Source organism: Phalacrocorax carbo, chromosome 2 (genome assembly GCF_963921805.1).
Source record: "Phalacrocorax carbo chromosome 2, bPhaCar2.1, whole genome shotgun sequence".
Classification (NCBI taxonomy): Eukaryota; Metazoa; Chordata; class Aves; order Suliformes; family Phalacrocoracidae; genus Phalacrocorax; species Phalacrocorax carbo.
Genome location: NC_087514.1, coordinates 159506192 through 159522260, shown reverse-complemented (window position 1 = coordinate 159522260; position 16069 = coordinate 159506192). Strand labels below are relative to the sequence as shown.

Here is a 16069-nt window from a genome sequence, read left to right as displayed (position 1 = left end):
ACAGGAAGGAAAGGTATTGAATAATGATGTGAACCATTCGAGCTTTGTGTATCTAGGAAGGGTACTTTGAAGCAGTCTGTGGAAGGGTGGGGTTAGCTGCCATGCTGCACACAGAGTCTTTTAACAGGGTGCCTCAGAAGGGAGTACTGGAAGATGAAATCTCTGTCCTGTGTGGACAGAGAAACTCACTAATAGTAAAAATGGTGTCTTTAGAAATAGACAGCAGTGTGCTGGGCAGGTTCTTCTTGGGATTGTAAGTTATTTTCAGCAGGGTCAGTTCTGTTGAAACATCTCCACCCAAAGCATAGGGAACCCTGGGCTGTGCAGCTCCTGGGCGCTGCTGTAATACAAATCATTTTTTACAAAAAAGTTTATTTTTCATTTAGTTTCATTACAATGAATTCCTAATATGTTGACTATATTGATTGCACGCAACTGTATTACAGAACTATTTTATGAACAGACACTTTTTGGTTGTGACTTCAGCGCACAAAATTGGATTTTCATTTATACTGTGTCTGCATTGCACTTCTGTGACTGTGTAAGGAGGCTTTAAAATTGATGTGCATTGCACTTACAGCCACTTATAGCCACTTTACAGAGCCAGAGTAATGTCAAGGAGCTTTAGTGCCTGGGAGAAGAAGATGCATAGGATTTTGCCAGGATGGAAGCTCTATCAGCCTTCTAAAGCGATCAAGTATCTTTGATTATAGAAATTTAAACCTTATTTACAGTGCAAAATCTGGTTAATACACTTACGTTTCTGTCTTCCAGAAAAGGATTTGTCCCAGGTAAACTGACTACCCCCTTTTCCTCACAGAAGGGAAGCCAAAGTGAAAAAGCGTTCTGGTACCATGCTCCACAACGCAGTGTGGGCTCCACTCTTTCAGCAAAGGCCTTCATGTCTCATAAGGATTTATTCTACCATCTGTGTTTGTATTAACTTCTGTTAACATGCCATTCTCTTATTGGGGAGAAAATTAAATCTTTGAAAAAGGTTTCTCTAATGGAACCGCTTGAATCCTCTGTGTTGCTAAAGAATATATCGGTACCAAAGAAAAGGATACTGCAGAGTTTATTTAGCAATGAGATACAAAGGAATTAATTTTTATTATAATTCATGTCATCCTCATGGACCAGTTGATAAGAAAGCATTAAAATGTAATGCTGGATGGACTATAAATATTTATTTGCCTTTACAAGTACCACATGGGTAAACCAACAACTCAGGCCGCTGAGTAAGACGAACTGGTAAGATGAACTATTGAATCAGGTGTATGTCATTCTGCTGCCAATACTATCTGAAGTGAAATCAGTTTGAACAAAATACCAAATCAAAGCATCCTTTCAAGACTACAGCGGTCTACTTTGCTATTTTTGTAACTTTTAATCACATGCAGCCTGTCTCTGGCATCTATGAAGGGAAAAAGACCGGTCAAAATAGATTAATCGGTTTTGGAAAGCTTGTCTCTTGACTTCATTTCTGGACATAATTAAAAGCCTGATCCGTTGGTTAGAATTTTCACTCCATGGAAGGAGTGAAGCGGTCAGGTGAAGTACTGCTGAAGAATCCTGTCCGTTAAAGCTTTGTACAATAGTTTTCCTTTCACCCTGAGCTCAGATTTACAGGCAAGCATGAAAGTCTATACTTTTCCCACCTATCTGTTATCTTTCTCCTTGTGTTAATCCTTTCAGAGCAGCTGTTGCTTGTTCCAGTATCACCAAACTACAACACGAGGTGAAGAGTAGTTAACCAACTATTCAGCGCCCTGGACTGCTTTGTAAGGCAGGTGGAATTGATGTTCCCCCCCCCCCCCGGCTGGCCAACTTCTATTTCCACTATTTCAGGCTCTTGCAGCTTAAGCTTCTAAATGTCCCATTCTGCAGCGACTTCCCACCCCAGCAGAAGTCTTGGAGCTACAGAGGAGAACAATAGAAATGAAAATATTGCCGATTCCGTGAATAAATATGAGGCCCTAGCTGCCTTATTATCCCTGGAAAATATGTCCAAAAGACAGTCTTTGGGTAATATTTGCAATAAAAGGCTGATAGTGTTCTTGGGTGCGATGAAGACCGCCCCTTCTTATTTTAAAAGGTCTGCTCTGCTCCACAGAGCATGCAGTGATGGGTGTTTCAACTTCCTTTTTCCAGTGTGAGTTCATGTATGAGGGTAAGACTTCATAAAGTTCTCAAATATAACACATTGCTGTTGCGGATATTTCACAAGCAGAGCTGGGCAACGACCCAGTGCTTTCCAGAACACATTGTTTACAGCAAAGCCGGCTCTGAGCACGTTGTATTGATCTGCTGTTGCCTCCTACTGCTGACATTTAGCCAGCAGGTTTTGAGTCCTTCTGCACCTCTTCTTGTAACTAGGCCGTAGGTTGGGATAACAGAAGGCTTGGCTGACAGCTGGAAGCAGGAGTGGGCCCAGCTTTTCTTTCTTTGCCAGTATTATTGTACTACAGCATGTGTAGACAATCACATCCATGATGTACATGTGATCTGATTTTTATATGTATAGATATGATGGGCACGTTACATGTGTAATTACATACATAGATCTATGAGGTATATGACTGAGACATGCATTACTTATTTGTGACAAGCACATGGTTTTGCCTGGTACACTTCATCACACTCAGGCCCAAATTTCACATGGTTTACTAACGTTACTATGTTTGGGGGGAAAAAACCATGTTCTTGCGTAGCCTTTTTTTAGCTCCTGGGATCTGTAGTTCTGTAGCAATGTTATGGAACTTTCTATTATTCTCCAGATAACTCAAATTCCCATCCTTGTGCTGTTTTCTAAACTAAAGGAAGCCACAGATTTTTTTTATTTTAAATGGAATAATTCTGACGTGCTAATTTATTCAGCTGTAGGCCACCTTGAAATGTTTGTATCATTTTCTTCTTCACTGTCTTCAGAATATGGTAAAATGGAAAGGTCACAGGTACCATATCAAACAATAATACAGTGAAAACTGTGTTATTGGAGACAAACTGACCTGTGAGTGCTATAGAAAGGATGCATTTGTTGATTTGGGTTGTGTGGGGGAAGGAATGATTAAGTACACCACAGTAAGTATCTGTGTAATGGCTTGGAGGAGGCTGTAATGTATTTTATTCATATTCACAAAAAAAAATAGCGAAGCCATGCAAACTGTAGTGGGACAATCTCAAAGTCCTATTGAGTCACTGTGTGTTAAGCAGACATCCTCTGTCCCTTAATGAATGCTGCTCACCACTCCTGGGACCCTACAGCAGCACTTAGACCTCCAGAGCAATTACATGCACCCAAATCACTGCCTCTTACTCTTACTGCTTCACCCTTCCCCTGCCTGGCTGTTAGACCTCAAAGGAACAAACATTTCAGACAGGAAAACACAGGGAACTCTGGCAAGAGACTTTTTATGCTCCCTGTACATTTTGGACATCCCATCTCTGCTGCTGTTTCTCTTGTGCCTCTGACAGTTGCAGCCTTTTAAAGCTTTTTCCAGTAGGGACAGGTGGGGGCAAAGTTGAGGCACTCTTTGTCTTTTCAAGTAGAGATGTGAGGGCTTTCCCACCTCTGCTTGCAGCACATCAGACGCTGTGCAAGCTGCCCTTGCTCCAGCTCTGCCTGAGTGCCCGAGGTGGCATTGCTGAATACCTGCTGTGTCTCTGCAATTAATGAACGTTATCAATGCTAAGGATGTCTTATCCCCTTTTAGAGGTGTTATGCTGTGCTCAGAGACTAACTGTTCTCCAGAAGATTTCAGTAAGATGTATAGGATGTGTAGATCTTATGCATCCCCTCTGCATCAATTATCTTGTGTTACAAGCAGATCAAATAAACGGATGGGAACAGGACCTTGCTGCTACACGACTTGAATTAGTTATGCTATTTAAGTTTTTATTCAGTCAGTTGTGTATTGTATGTGTTTGCACACCGTGCAGTAACATTTCTACTTCCTTTACTGTGTCATCTGGTTTCAAGTGATTTGGGAGTCTGGTTTGGTGCAGTGTTCTCAGAATTGAAGAGTTACCACACTGAGGCAGCTAAAACAGAGACATAGTGCTAGCACACTTTCGAAAAGCACTTCCCATCCACTGAAACCAGAACCTCTCAAAGGTGTGCCAAGGGGCACACCAAAACTGCTGGTCAATTTTTAAAAATTAGAGCAAGGCATTGTTCTGGCTTCTGTTTGCTTCGTCACAAGGAAAGCAGACTACTGAAGTAGTACTAGTAATAAGTCAACTCTGTTTATCCTCTTCTTTCTCTTTCTTTATTAAAGACTTACCTTTTCCTCTGTGTTCGGGGTGCTGGGTAGGCTTTTCCAGTTGGCCCATTTTCCATAAATAGCATTTCCGCTAGAGGGCATTCAAAATACTGGTACCAGGTTTTAGCTCTGTCCTCTGCTTTAGTACATGTACTTGCAGGACCTGCAGTCCAGAAAGGAGAGTGCTGGGGGGTGCTGAGGCACAGAGGGGGAAAGGGAGTGAAGTGGCATAAATCTCTGCACCATTTGTTTCATCCAACTAGGGAAGCAGAGCTATGCCCAAGTGTTGTTTTCTGCCTCTTCCTTATGCCTTCGAAGAATTGAGTATAGGGATCTGGAGATATTTTAGTTTTGCCTTCTCCATAAATAACGATATGGAGCAGACAGGAAGGGCCTTGGATCCCTTTGTGCCTCTTTTAGAGAACACAAATTTCTGCAGTGTTTTCATGTTCAGACTCTTGAAAAGTTTATTTTGGGCTGGTGGAAAAGCTTATCTACCATAAAGCTAGTAGGAATGGGGCAGCATATTTTTACCATAACAGATTTCATCCTGAGAGATCTAGAAACACTTGAGAAAAAACACAGTACTACACAAACGCTCACAGCCCCCCCTAGTAATTGAGGGCAGGGAGAGTAGGTGACCACCACAGCCATCCGGTGGCTCCAGCAGGCATTCTGGGGAGGCAGTAAATCCAGTGAGAATACTAGTGCAGGTGGCAGCTTGGCCCCTCTTGGTGTTCTTTGGGAACATTTGTCAGACGTTATCATGAGGCTATCGTGGTGTTCAATGGGTCACCGCTCATCAGGGCCCAATGGTCGCACCCTTTGCTACAGGTGGTAGCAGTCCCAAGGAGATCTTCTCCACTGTGTAGAGCCAAGCTCAGCCCTGCCCAGCCTACACCGTAGGATGCAGCCAACCGTCAGGTTTTACCTTCAGAAACTGAGGACATTTAGTCCTTATGCCTGCATCACTTGTGAGACCTCGTCGGTTGCGGTGGTGTAACTTCCAACTAAACATGACGTCATTAAGATAAATGTATGTTATGTGCCTCTAGCTGCTGTAACTGTGTCAGTATTTTGCATAAATTCACTATTGAAAGTGTACAGATCATGTTATAAGTTCAAGGTTTTTTTTCTTTTTTTTTTTGTTAAAGCTGATATAAAAGTAAATGAAAAATAACAACCATTGCAATGAAAAGTGTACTTCATAAAACAAATGCTTATAAAGCCACTTGCTCCAGCTGTGGCTTTTATGTATGAGGATCTCTCAGGCAATTGTATGTGCTTACATAAGAAGTCTTTCACAACATTTACATTTAAACCAGTCATCATCTTATATGCAGATCATTTATTCATCCTATAAATCACTGTTGCATCTAAAAATGAAGATGAGGCTCTCCCTTTTCCAAACACTAGTCTGCTGAATAGCCTAGTATGTTTGCAGCTGCTTTGAAGATGGGGATTCTCTGTTTGACAGTAATTTGGGGGGGGGGGTGGTGGTGTATTTTGTTACCTCTGTTTTCCCATCACTGGTGGTCTCTTTGTCTCTTTCACATTTTCTGACCTGGATATTTGAGTTTAAAATATATATATTGTGGCTATTCCATAAAACTTATGTTTAAAGATAAAAAAAAGTAGGAAGCAGAGAAATTAATCGTTCCACTCCTAAAATAACAGTCAAAAAGAGCCCATACTGAATCATCGAGGAAGGGATTCAGCTGCTACCCAGAAATGACCAGAGAGGAGAGGAAAAAATGTCAGTGAAGATTGATCCCTAAGATCATGGAGAGCAGAAATACTAAGCCAGACTGTGAGGAGGCAAACTTTGAAAAACCAATTTGGAAACGATTCACAGCTGGCACTGAAGTTGGGGCCTCAGAACTCTCTTGTGCACAGATAAACAAGCGAGAAAGAGGCATCTGTTGCATTGCAGCTGCCAAGGTCACACCAGCAGGAACAGGCAGAGGGGAAGAAAAAAGCCAGCGGTACGGACCTTATTCCTTGCAGCGATAACACAATGCCAACAGCTATGGCACTGCTAATCATGTGCCTTTGAGGCTGGAATATATTAAAATACATATGCTGACTCAAAAAATAACCCTACAGTGGATTAAAAGTAATGCTTTTGAAAAATATAATCCACTTACGTAGGAAAATCTGACTATTGGTACACACGCTCCATCTTTGGGAGAAGCAAATCGAAGCGGATACATAATCCAGAAGTGAGAAGGGCGCAAGTACCTGCTGTGTCCCCCAGAGTCATGCTACAATTTAGGCAGAAAAATGTGATGCGAAACAGCTCTAAGCTGCGCACAAGCGAGCAGACTTCTTCACAGCTTGCATCCCAGTGTTGTCTTATTTGTTTACCACGAACTGTGGGGTCTTGGAACTTAGAGCAGCAGTGAGAAACGGGAAGCAGCAGAAACAGCGCTTCAAATAAAAGTATTATAAACACTTTAAACCACCTTCTTACGCTCAAGTTAGAAACAAAAAACCAATTTAGTGAAGTTTGTGTAAAGCACAAATAGTAGAGGCACCATGGGACTGTTATACAGATCCACAAGTTGTTCTTGCAGCGCCTGTTGTCCTCCGCTGCGCATATCTGCTGCCTCACATAGCAGAGTTCTCAAGCTGGTAGGAATATTTTGAACTGTATCCCCTGTAGGAACAGATATTAATGCAAGTACCTAATTAATGGTATTGACTAAATAAACTGGATTTGATCTGTTAAATGAAAATACCACACCAAATTGCTTTCTTAATGATCTTGGTCATGGGTAATGGAAATGTGATATATTTTTATCTGTAACTATATTAATAATCTAGTATTGCCTCTAGCACATTCAGAGAACCTTTGAAATCTGGAAAATCATCTGGATGGATCCCCAAGCCACAGACAACCTCTGAAAATTCATCTGGACATAGAGACTCCCTCATGGCTAACCCATGGCAAAACCAACATGTTGGAGACAACTGGAGAGGGGCAACAGTAGCAGGGCTGGTGCAAGATAAAGCTATCCTTATAGGCTAAAGCTTTTTTTTTTTTTTAATAAAGAAATCATTTTGGGGTTGCCCTTTGACAAGCTGAGAATTCTTCCCAAAAGACAGGGATTAATTTGGAAGAAGATTAAGTGGTTTTGTCGTCTTCTAATAGGGATCAAGGTTGAGAAGCAGTGCTGGGGATGGTGTGTAAGCAATAGAGATGCTCTGCAGCCTTTGTAGGAGTAGGGCTGATGTCAGCTGATCTACCACCTAAGTGTTTCCAATTCCCAACTCTGAATGGGGACATTGCTGGGCAATAATGTGATATTACTGTTGTCACATTCTTGGAGAGAGGCAGGACACAAACTGTGCTTTCAGAACAAAACAAAATTAAATTCTCCCTCTCCAAAGCGTACTCAGATGAGCACAGAACAGAGACCTCCAGAATGAACAGCCAGGATGTCTGGCTGCTTTTGCAGCATCTAAAGGCATAAACTCCCATAAAGAGATTTTTTAACCATGCAGCTTTCATGGTTTTACAGCTCTTTGTTCTGCTGTGGCAACCCCTATATGAGGAGGGGGATCCAGCAGGATCTGCACTGGAGGATCACAGATCCCTCTGACTCGCTGCACCTGGGCCATAGAGGCCCAGAATAAAGAGGGGCTGTGCTGTTGCCTTTTGTGTGGATGGCATGTCGGCACTGGGGCTAGGGAGAGTGACCTGGACATCAGCATGCCTTGGCACATCTGCGGGACCATGATGATGTCACGGATAGCCTGCCTTGTACAGACCCTTCCCTCTTGTTCCTCACTCTTTGAAGTTCTCTAGGAAAGCTGGAATGGTGGGGCAATAAGGCAGCTGCAAATATATTAAATCAGTCTTGGAGATTAAATGGATTTACCCCTTTGGGATTATGCCCATGATCTTCATGGGTCAGATAGACAATCTTCTCAGGTAGTTGCTGCAGGAGCTGCAGGGAGCTGTCAGCCTCATGTCCTCACCCTGCTGTCCCCCCACTGGAAAGCAGCACCGATGCATACTTGTATCCTGTGGGCCTGTTTTGATCCAAGCTACATCAGCCACCTTTCAAATGACTGAATACTAAAATCCATGGCTACAACATTTACACAAGCTCACCTCATCTTTCTTACTGCAGATGTCTGTGCTGGCAGACTGTGTCTCTTCCCGAGTTATCTTACTTAACATCTACTACCTCCATAATACTGTATCTTAAAAACTGTAGCCCTTAGGACTTTTCCTTTGTAACCTACCTCTGAGAAGGATTTTCTGTTGTCACAGCTTGCCAGAGTACATGCTTTCCTGGGCCATGTGTCCTCCCTGAACTGAAAGCAAACCAGCAAAACCAATGGGAACTGGTAGTGAGTGTGAAGCTCAGAGGGACCGGCTGTACAAAAGCAGATCATGTGGTGTGTTCTGCTGGAGGTATTACATTACTGCACCCCAGCTACTAATGGCTTAGACCCACTAAAAATTTCAGATATGTAACTCTCCATGGGATCTGGTCTTTATCTGGAGAGGGGAGAACATTAGTAGACTGTGCTAAAGTATAGTTAGTCAAGTAGAATTCATTTTTACCCATTCTGCCCACCACATCATTACCTTGATGTGGTAATGAAGGGGGAATAAATAGCCCAGAGTGGTACAGCCAGAACCTCAGGCTTCAAAGAAGCAGAAGGGTTCTGCATCCAATAACTATACCCGCTGCTGCTTGCAGGCTTATTACTGCCCTTGCTTAGCCTATACTCCCTTGAACAGACGTGTGCAGCTGGAGGGCTCCCCGCAAGCACAGGCTGCTGTTGGATCTGGCCTCTGTAACACTCGGGATGGGAATGCTCTGCACTGACTACTGACAGCCCATTGCTGCTTCCCATGAAGGGGCTGCTCTGCATCCATGGACAGCAGAGACCTCCACCTACATGGAGGGGCAGGATCAAGGATGGTCTTAGTGAACTGATCTGCTTAAAAACATTTGGGTGCAATAACAAACTGCTTCCTTCCCTAGCATGCATTGCTGTAATGCGTGGTCATAAACAATGGTTGTTGTGCTTTAGCTCCTAAGAGCTCACAGGTCTTCACAGAGATGACTTTTTAAGGTTTTAGTCCAACTTGTCTTCCAGAGCTATTGCAGCCTTGATTTCTATTTTCAACATGCAAGGTTTGCAATAATCTTTGATCATGAGATTGCTTTCTGGTGGTGGTAGAGATGGTCTCCAAGATCTCCTAGGAGCATATTGAGAATTATCTCAGACAACAGTCCTGCCAGTCTCAGGAGAATGAAGCACTTCCCTTCTAACAGGAAAGGCACTAAGACATGTGTGACTAATTTGTTACAAGGTAATTAAAAATCATCTGTCTTACTGCAGCGCTGCATGATTTTGTTGAAACAAGCACTCTGGGTGAAGATGAGTTGAGAAGCTGGGGACATTTCCTTCCACCTGTCACCGGTTCCTCTCCCAGTGGGAGGGAAACGGCTGTCTGTCCTGCCACAGTGATAAAGGAGCTAATTGACGTGATGTGTGGGGCTGCCATTCACATGGTTGTCGTTGGCATTTTGAACAGGCATCTTGGTTAACAGGGAGAGCTATCTGTGCTCACAGCGGTACTCCTGAGCTGCCCCAGTGGTGGCGTGCTGTATACTGTGTAATCCATGGGATTATTGGAGGGTGCTCATGATGGGAGTGCAGCTTGTGTGGCAGGGAACAAGCCTGGAGATAGACACTGTGTGTAGCCCAGGAGGCCAGTGGAGATGAACCTGTTGCAAATGATGGGTGGTAGGGGTTGACCAGCTTGATGCACTTCAAACCTGGCAGGGAGGAACAATGTGCTGCCTGTATCCCTGAGATGAGCTGGGATGCTGTGGGGTGGGATAGATGGGAAAGGTCATATTCCCAGGATCCTTATCTGCCAGTGCCTCCTGCAATGCCCTAAATGGGGCTGTCTCTATAAATCCTTCTGCCTGGGCATGTGCTGGGGTAGCAGATACTGGTTCTTGTCCTGTGATAGGGCTATATTAATCTTTCATAAGTGATGACTCAGCCAAACAATAACGTTGGTGCACTAACATAGCACAGAGGTCAGGATGGATGGCCTCGGCCTGCTAATAAGTGAGCAGATTATTCTGTGCCTCTTAGTAATGAGTATTTCTGAATGGCAATGGCCACTGCTTCCTCCTCTAGCATCTCCCAGGAGGTGTTTGGCAGCCTCTGAACCCCTTTGGTCAAGGAAGGATGGTGGCAGAGAGCTGGAGGATGTGGCTGTCCCGTTTCTATGTCCTCCTGGCAGTGAGCGTGAGCTCATGGCCGTCTGAGGGGATGAAACCCCCCGCACATGCCAGGGGTGACAGAGGGTTACCACCGGGCATTTCAATTACATCAGGGTAACGGTGCCAAAACATTGGGATTTGCAGTGAAAACGGTCAGCGTTGTAATGCACCTATGTAATGAGGCTAAACTGTGCGTTTGCATCGTTAACTGCTGGACTAATTAGCAAAATTAACTTCTTATCTGTCCAACAACAAGCTTATTGGAAAAAATCTACATTGTAAGGAAGAGGGGCCATTTCCAGAAAACTAGTGACATCTGTGTGTTTTAAATTGTTAACTGTGAAAGAACTGAATATGCGTGGGAGGGGATGCAAGGGTAAATAGACCGGTACACGTAGATTTATTTTCAATAACAGTGCAGTTAAGTTCAGTGACTGCCTGTGTAAGCACTGGGATCAGGGACACAGTGAATGGTCTATATTTTGAAAGGGATCTGTTTTGCAGAAATTTCCAGCATATACTCTAAGGAAGTAAAAAACAAAAAATACAATTCTGTGTAGTTTGAATCCCTCTTGGAAAGAAAAATCGCAGAAGTGTGGAGTAAAGCAGGCCTTCATTACTACTCACAACAGGTAGAAAAATAGACCAAGCCAACTGGAAGATTCAAACTGATCCACTTATACAAGACCTTGAAAGCAATTCCGCTCTGATGGCTGGGGAGAAATGTATGAGCAAGAATAAACTCGCTATAAACATCTAAAAATATTGTGACTAAAACTATTGGGACTAAAGAGATGAAACTGCAATGTAAGCTGGGGCTGTGTCATAGTATAACGCAGCAAGAGGTTGACACAGGCTGTTAGATTTAAATGTAAATTGTTGCTTCTTGTTAGAGAGGTGCTCTTCACTTTTCTTTTAATGAGCTGTTGCCTGGATCCTGGCACCTGGGACCAGGCAAGGTTGTCCAGTTTCCTACCAGCACGATTCTGTGTTGCAGATCTTTTATGTCATAGTTTCTATGAAGTGATGTGATACATAATGGTGAAAATGCAGAAATGCTTAGAAGGTCTGACTGGTGCCTAGTAGATAATCTCTAGGAAAACTTGGCCTGCTGTTGACCTCTCCCTGAACCAAGGATCAAATTTATCCCGGGTGTAAGGAGAGATTGCCTCCAGCAGAGGCGTGTTCTTGGTGAACGTGACCTTGTATAGTAAACCTGTGCTGTAAAGTTGGGGATCAAATGGGCATAATCACTTCCTTGTCAGATAAATACTCTGATGTTCCCTTTCCCGCAGACTCAGCAGAGATGCCACTATCGTGTGAATGAGAAAACATTTAGCTCTTCTACAGTGCTACAGCACAGAGGTGAGCTCTGGGCTTCATCCAGCCCAGTACATCGGGTGCTCTGGGAAGGAGGTGAGGAGGGGAAAAGCAGCAACATGGCAGTTTCATGTTGCCTTATGTTGAGGTGAGCTAGGGTTTGCACCAGTCCCGAGCAAATATTGAACCACCTTCATGCTGCTCTAAGTCTTGTCCAGCTGTGTAAGGTCCCCTGAGGGTTGCTGGAGAGCAGTACTTGCCTCATGCTCAGGAGCACACCGTGTCGCCCCGTGCTGACAGCGGGGCGGGCGAGCGGGCTGCGAAGGCTTGTTTGACAGCTCCGCTGTGTTGGAGAGATCTCCGATATGGCAGGGAGTCCGTGGGGAGCGCGCTGCGCGGCGTGGAGGGGAGCGGGCAGCGCACGCTGGCGTGTCTCCCTGCAGCGTGACCTGCACGGAAGCCGCAAGCGTGCAGGAGATGGCCACGACGACTGAAATGCAAAGTGGCCCCTGTCACATCAGGGACATGGAGAGGGCCGGGGGAGGCTGGGGGGCATGTTTTACCCCCTTGAACCTGCCACCCTTTGACAGCGAGGCAAGCAGCTCCCCAGGGAGCACTGGTGCTGTCTGCATCCCGTCGGTGGGAACCTGCTTCCCCACACTGCGTTCTCCAAAGCTGCCCCGGCTGAGGCTGCCCCTGGCACAGCTTTCCTTCATAGCCAGGGACTGCCAGGGCACTGAAACCTCCGCAAGTTGGGAGAAGACAGGAGCCCATCTGCCAGAAACTCTGCATCCGCAGGACTCCCGTCGCTGGCGTCGCAGGGAATGAGGGAATTAATTCCTGAGCACTGGGTGCCTGCGGCCCCTTCCACCCCAGCTGCGGGAGGGGAGATGACTGCCGAGCTCTGGCTCTGCACATCGCCCGCCAGCAGCACATTGTGCTACGAGGCGGCCGGTGCATGCGCAACGCGCGGGCTGGTGGAGGTGGGGAGCGAGGACCACATCGCTGCCTCCCGGCTCCGAGCTGCCAGTTGCTGGTTGCCAAGCAGTTATCATTGTTTCTGTGACGATTGCAGAGGCTGTTGCTAATTGAAGAAGCCCCCACAGCATCATTCTCTCTGCTCCTGCTTCTGCTTTTATTTTAGAGGCTCAAGGGGGAAGACAGCTAGACTAGTGCTTTTTTACATTGCATTTTTATTTATTTCTTTTTGTGGGGGTGGGAAATTTCTCAGCTGGTGATTAAGTGATGGACTAGTTACTCATCCTTATCCCTTTAGTCTTTGTGTGTGTGTGCGCGTGTGTATGTCTGAACACACACAGACAAGCTGACACACACACACACACAGAGTAAAATCCTGTTTCCCACCGCAGTGGGCACAAATAGGTGAGCATGACTACAGCCAAGGAGCAAAATGCATCAGGGAAACAAGCCCAACAACAAGAACAGGTAATGCTTATTTTCCTCAATTTCAAACAAATACAGATTTGCATTTTATAGCTCTGTGTTTCTTGTATGATTATTATTTTTTAAAAATCATCTTGGTGTGCATTCCTAAAATTGTCAACTGAGTCACCAGTCAGTGGCAGGAGGAAAGTACTGTGTAGCTGGGTTCAAGGTCTGCTTTCTCGGTGTGTGCGGAGGCTGGAGGGGGGGAAGCTGAAATTGTGCTATTTTTAACAGCCTGTACCTCTTGCTGAAGGCTATAGAGGTTTGTTCTGTAACTTGTTCCTTATGTGTGTGGGGGGGGCAGCATGTTGGGATGGAGGCCCCTTCTCGCTGAAGGAAGGGGGTAAAGCTTTTTATCAGCCCCTTTGCAGGTGGATATAAAATTGCAAAAGTGGGTTTCAGCTTCTTACTTTGTCGTGGACTTTCATGGATTATTTTTTTTTTTTGTCTGACATTTTCTTGGAGGGACACTTCAGAGTACAGCGTGTGCTCAGGCTGTGTCTGTGCAAGCACTGATGGAGGGGGGGAGGCAAAAAGCAGCTCTAAGTAGGTATAACTCCCATTGACTTTGGGGAAAATTGCAGTGCTCACACCAGAGCTGAACTTGATTAATTTTCTTTCTCTTGGTAGGTGCTGTTTGTGTTTCTATAGAGGTAGAAAGTTGAGGACTTAATTTTCTCTGTCATGCCTGTATTTTAGAGGGTATTCCTATGTGACTGCACTTATCAGGACAAAATGAAGTCAAAACTTTCCCTGTCAAAAAAGCAGCGAGTGGCAGAAGAAAGGGACATACCCTCAGCTGTAAAGGATAGGCGTAGTTAAGAAGTGGTGGCATAAGGGAGTCTGGTTGCGATCTCTGAGCCCCAGCTGAGGATGGCAAAGGTTCGCTGGCTCCTGGCACACCAGCAGATCAGCAGCTCCATCCTCCTCGCACCAGCTTCCCCTCCCCGCGCCCGGCCCCGTGCCTGGGGGGACCGTGGAGGAGCCCGTACGCTCCAGTTCTTCATTTTTTTGTCGTCTCCTTAAGACATTGGAAGTTCACCGCTTTAATCTTTTGTTAGGGCAGCACAGGAGGATAATTTAAACAGATCTCTCAGGGCACAAATTAATTCTTAAAATAGTTCTTCCTGGCTTGATAGGCTGAGAGCCTTGCGTGTTATTGCTCTTGGTTTTTTTTTTTTCTTGGTGCTTTTTTTTAGGGAACTGGGGAAGGGAAAAGCATGGGAAGGCACTGCAAATAGCATCATATAATCTGCATTTTCTGGGTGGCGTTTTACTAATGGCCAAAACAGGCTCAGGGGTTCAGTTAAAACAAGAAGAAAATAACTTTGATACTGAGGATAAAGAAACTGTGCCTTCATCTATCCTTACATCTGTCAGGCTCCTCTGCTTCTCTGTCCATTGCTTTTGGAATATGCATTTTTGTCACTGTTTGCTGCAGTTTAAAATAGTCTAGCTGTGTTTCTGGGAGGCAGGGCAAGGGTTTACGTAGAAGTGCCTTTTCTGAACAAAAAGAGCTGTGGGGCTGTCCCCTCCTCCTTCTTAGAGCTGTGTACAAGTGTCGCGGTTTTATAAGTCAAGAAGTGTAAGTCGGTTGCCTTTTAGAGAGGAGCAGTGTTTTTGTTTCAAGTAGTGTTACCTGCCTAATGCCAGCTTGCTACTGGCATGCCGTGTCTTGGCTACTTCTCTCTTCCCTTATGAAGTATAAAATGCCCAGAATAGGCCTTAAGTATTACAGAGAGTCTTGATTGAATATATTCTATAACTGATTGAGTAGCAATTATACCCATATGGTACGTTTAAATATTCTGAAAGTACATGCTCTCTCAGCTCTGCCCTAGTGTGAGCATGAAATAGAAGTATCAGGCATATATAAATATCAATGATCTTGATGAATATTAATATTTGAGCATGTAAGCAACTTTGCTCACTCCCATAATTTTTTTTTTTTGTTTTCACAATACACATTGGTAAAATGGCTTAGCAGTGGGGTGTCAGATCCAGTCTGTGTCCATTGATTTGAGTGCACTTTTAACACCAAACTCAGATCTAAACTCTTATTTGATTTAAAAGAATCCATAACTGAAGAAAGGCTCTATCCAAATTCTATTTCCAGCTGAAATTCTATTTCCAGGCTAGTGCATATCAAGAATTGCTTAGTTTTTTTCCTTGCTTAAAACTGATCAAGAAACTGAAAATTGTAACTGGGAGAAAATTGAAGGCAAAGTGCTAGTCTGTCTGTAAAGGACTGAGTCTTTTTCAGAAGCAGCTGCGGCTGTCGTAAGAGACTGTGACCGTCCCTTTTCTGTATTCTTTGCTGTGACATCCCTTGGATCCAGGGACAGGCAAGTAACACAGTTGGCTTAAGGCTACGCTGTGTCCTACCACGCTAACCCAAACAGAAGCTGGGCACAAAAAGACTGCAGGAACGGGGTGGGGAAAGTTTGAAAACATCTGCAGAAGCTTTGCGGGCATAAGTTTAAAAATCTAATTCAGACCCATGTTTCTATATGCAAATGAAAGCATGTTCTGTCTTGCATTTACAAAAATTATAATAATTAGAAAATTATTGGGATGTGGAAATAAGCAATGCACTGCCTTACCTCTGTGAAGCCAGGCAATAAACATCCCTTTCTTCCCTTTGTTAATTAAAAATGTTTCTATGCAGTTTCTTTCTGATAAGCAATGCTGCTCACCTCCATGTCGGTTAAACTATTCAGAATTTTAATCATTTATCTCCTTGCTTATCTGTTTCATGATTCTGAACTTCAAGTC

The 16069-nt window shown here is 44.3% G+C and overlaps 1 protein-coding gene across 4 annotated transcripts in view; it reads left to right on the top strand.

The window, feature by feature from the left end:
- The window catches only part of DPP6 (dipeptidyl peptidase like 6), a 576690-nt gene that overhangs the window by 295341 nt on the left and 265280 nt on the right, over positions 1–16069 (top strand). Inside the window, exon 1 of one of the 4 annotated variants that reach the window (XM_064445044.1) lies at positions 12864–13294. The exons of the other annotated variants lie outside the window; for them this stretch is intronic. Within the exon in view, the coding sequence (XP_064301114.1) occupies positions 13238–13294 (57 nt within the window). The 5' untranslated portion in view covers positions 12864–13237. Of the gene's footprint in view, positions 1–12863; positions 13295–16069 lie in introns of those variants that run through there. 4 annotated transcript variants of the gene reach the window in all.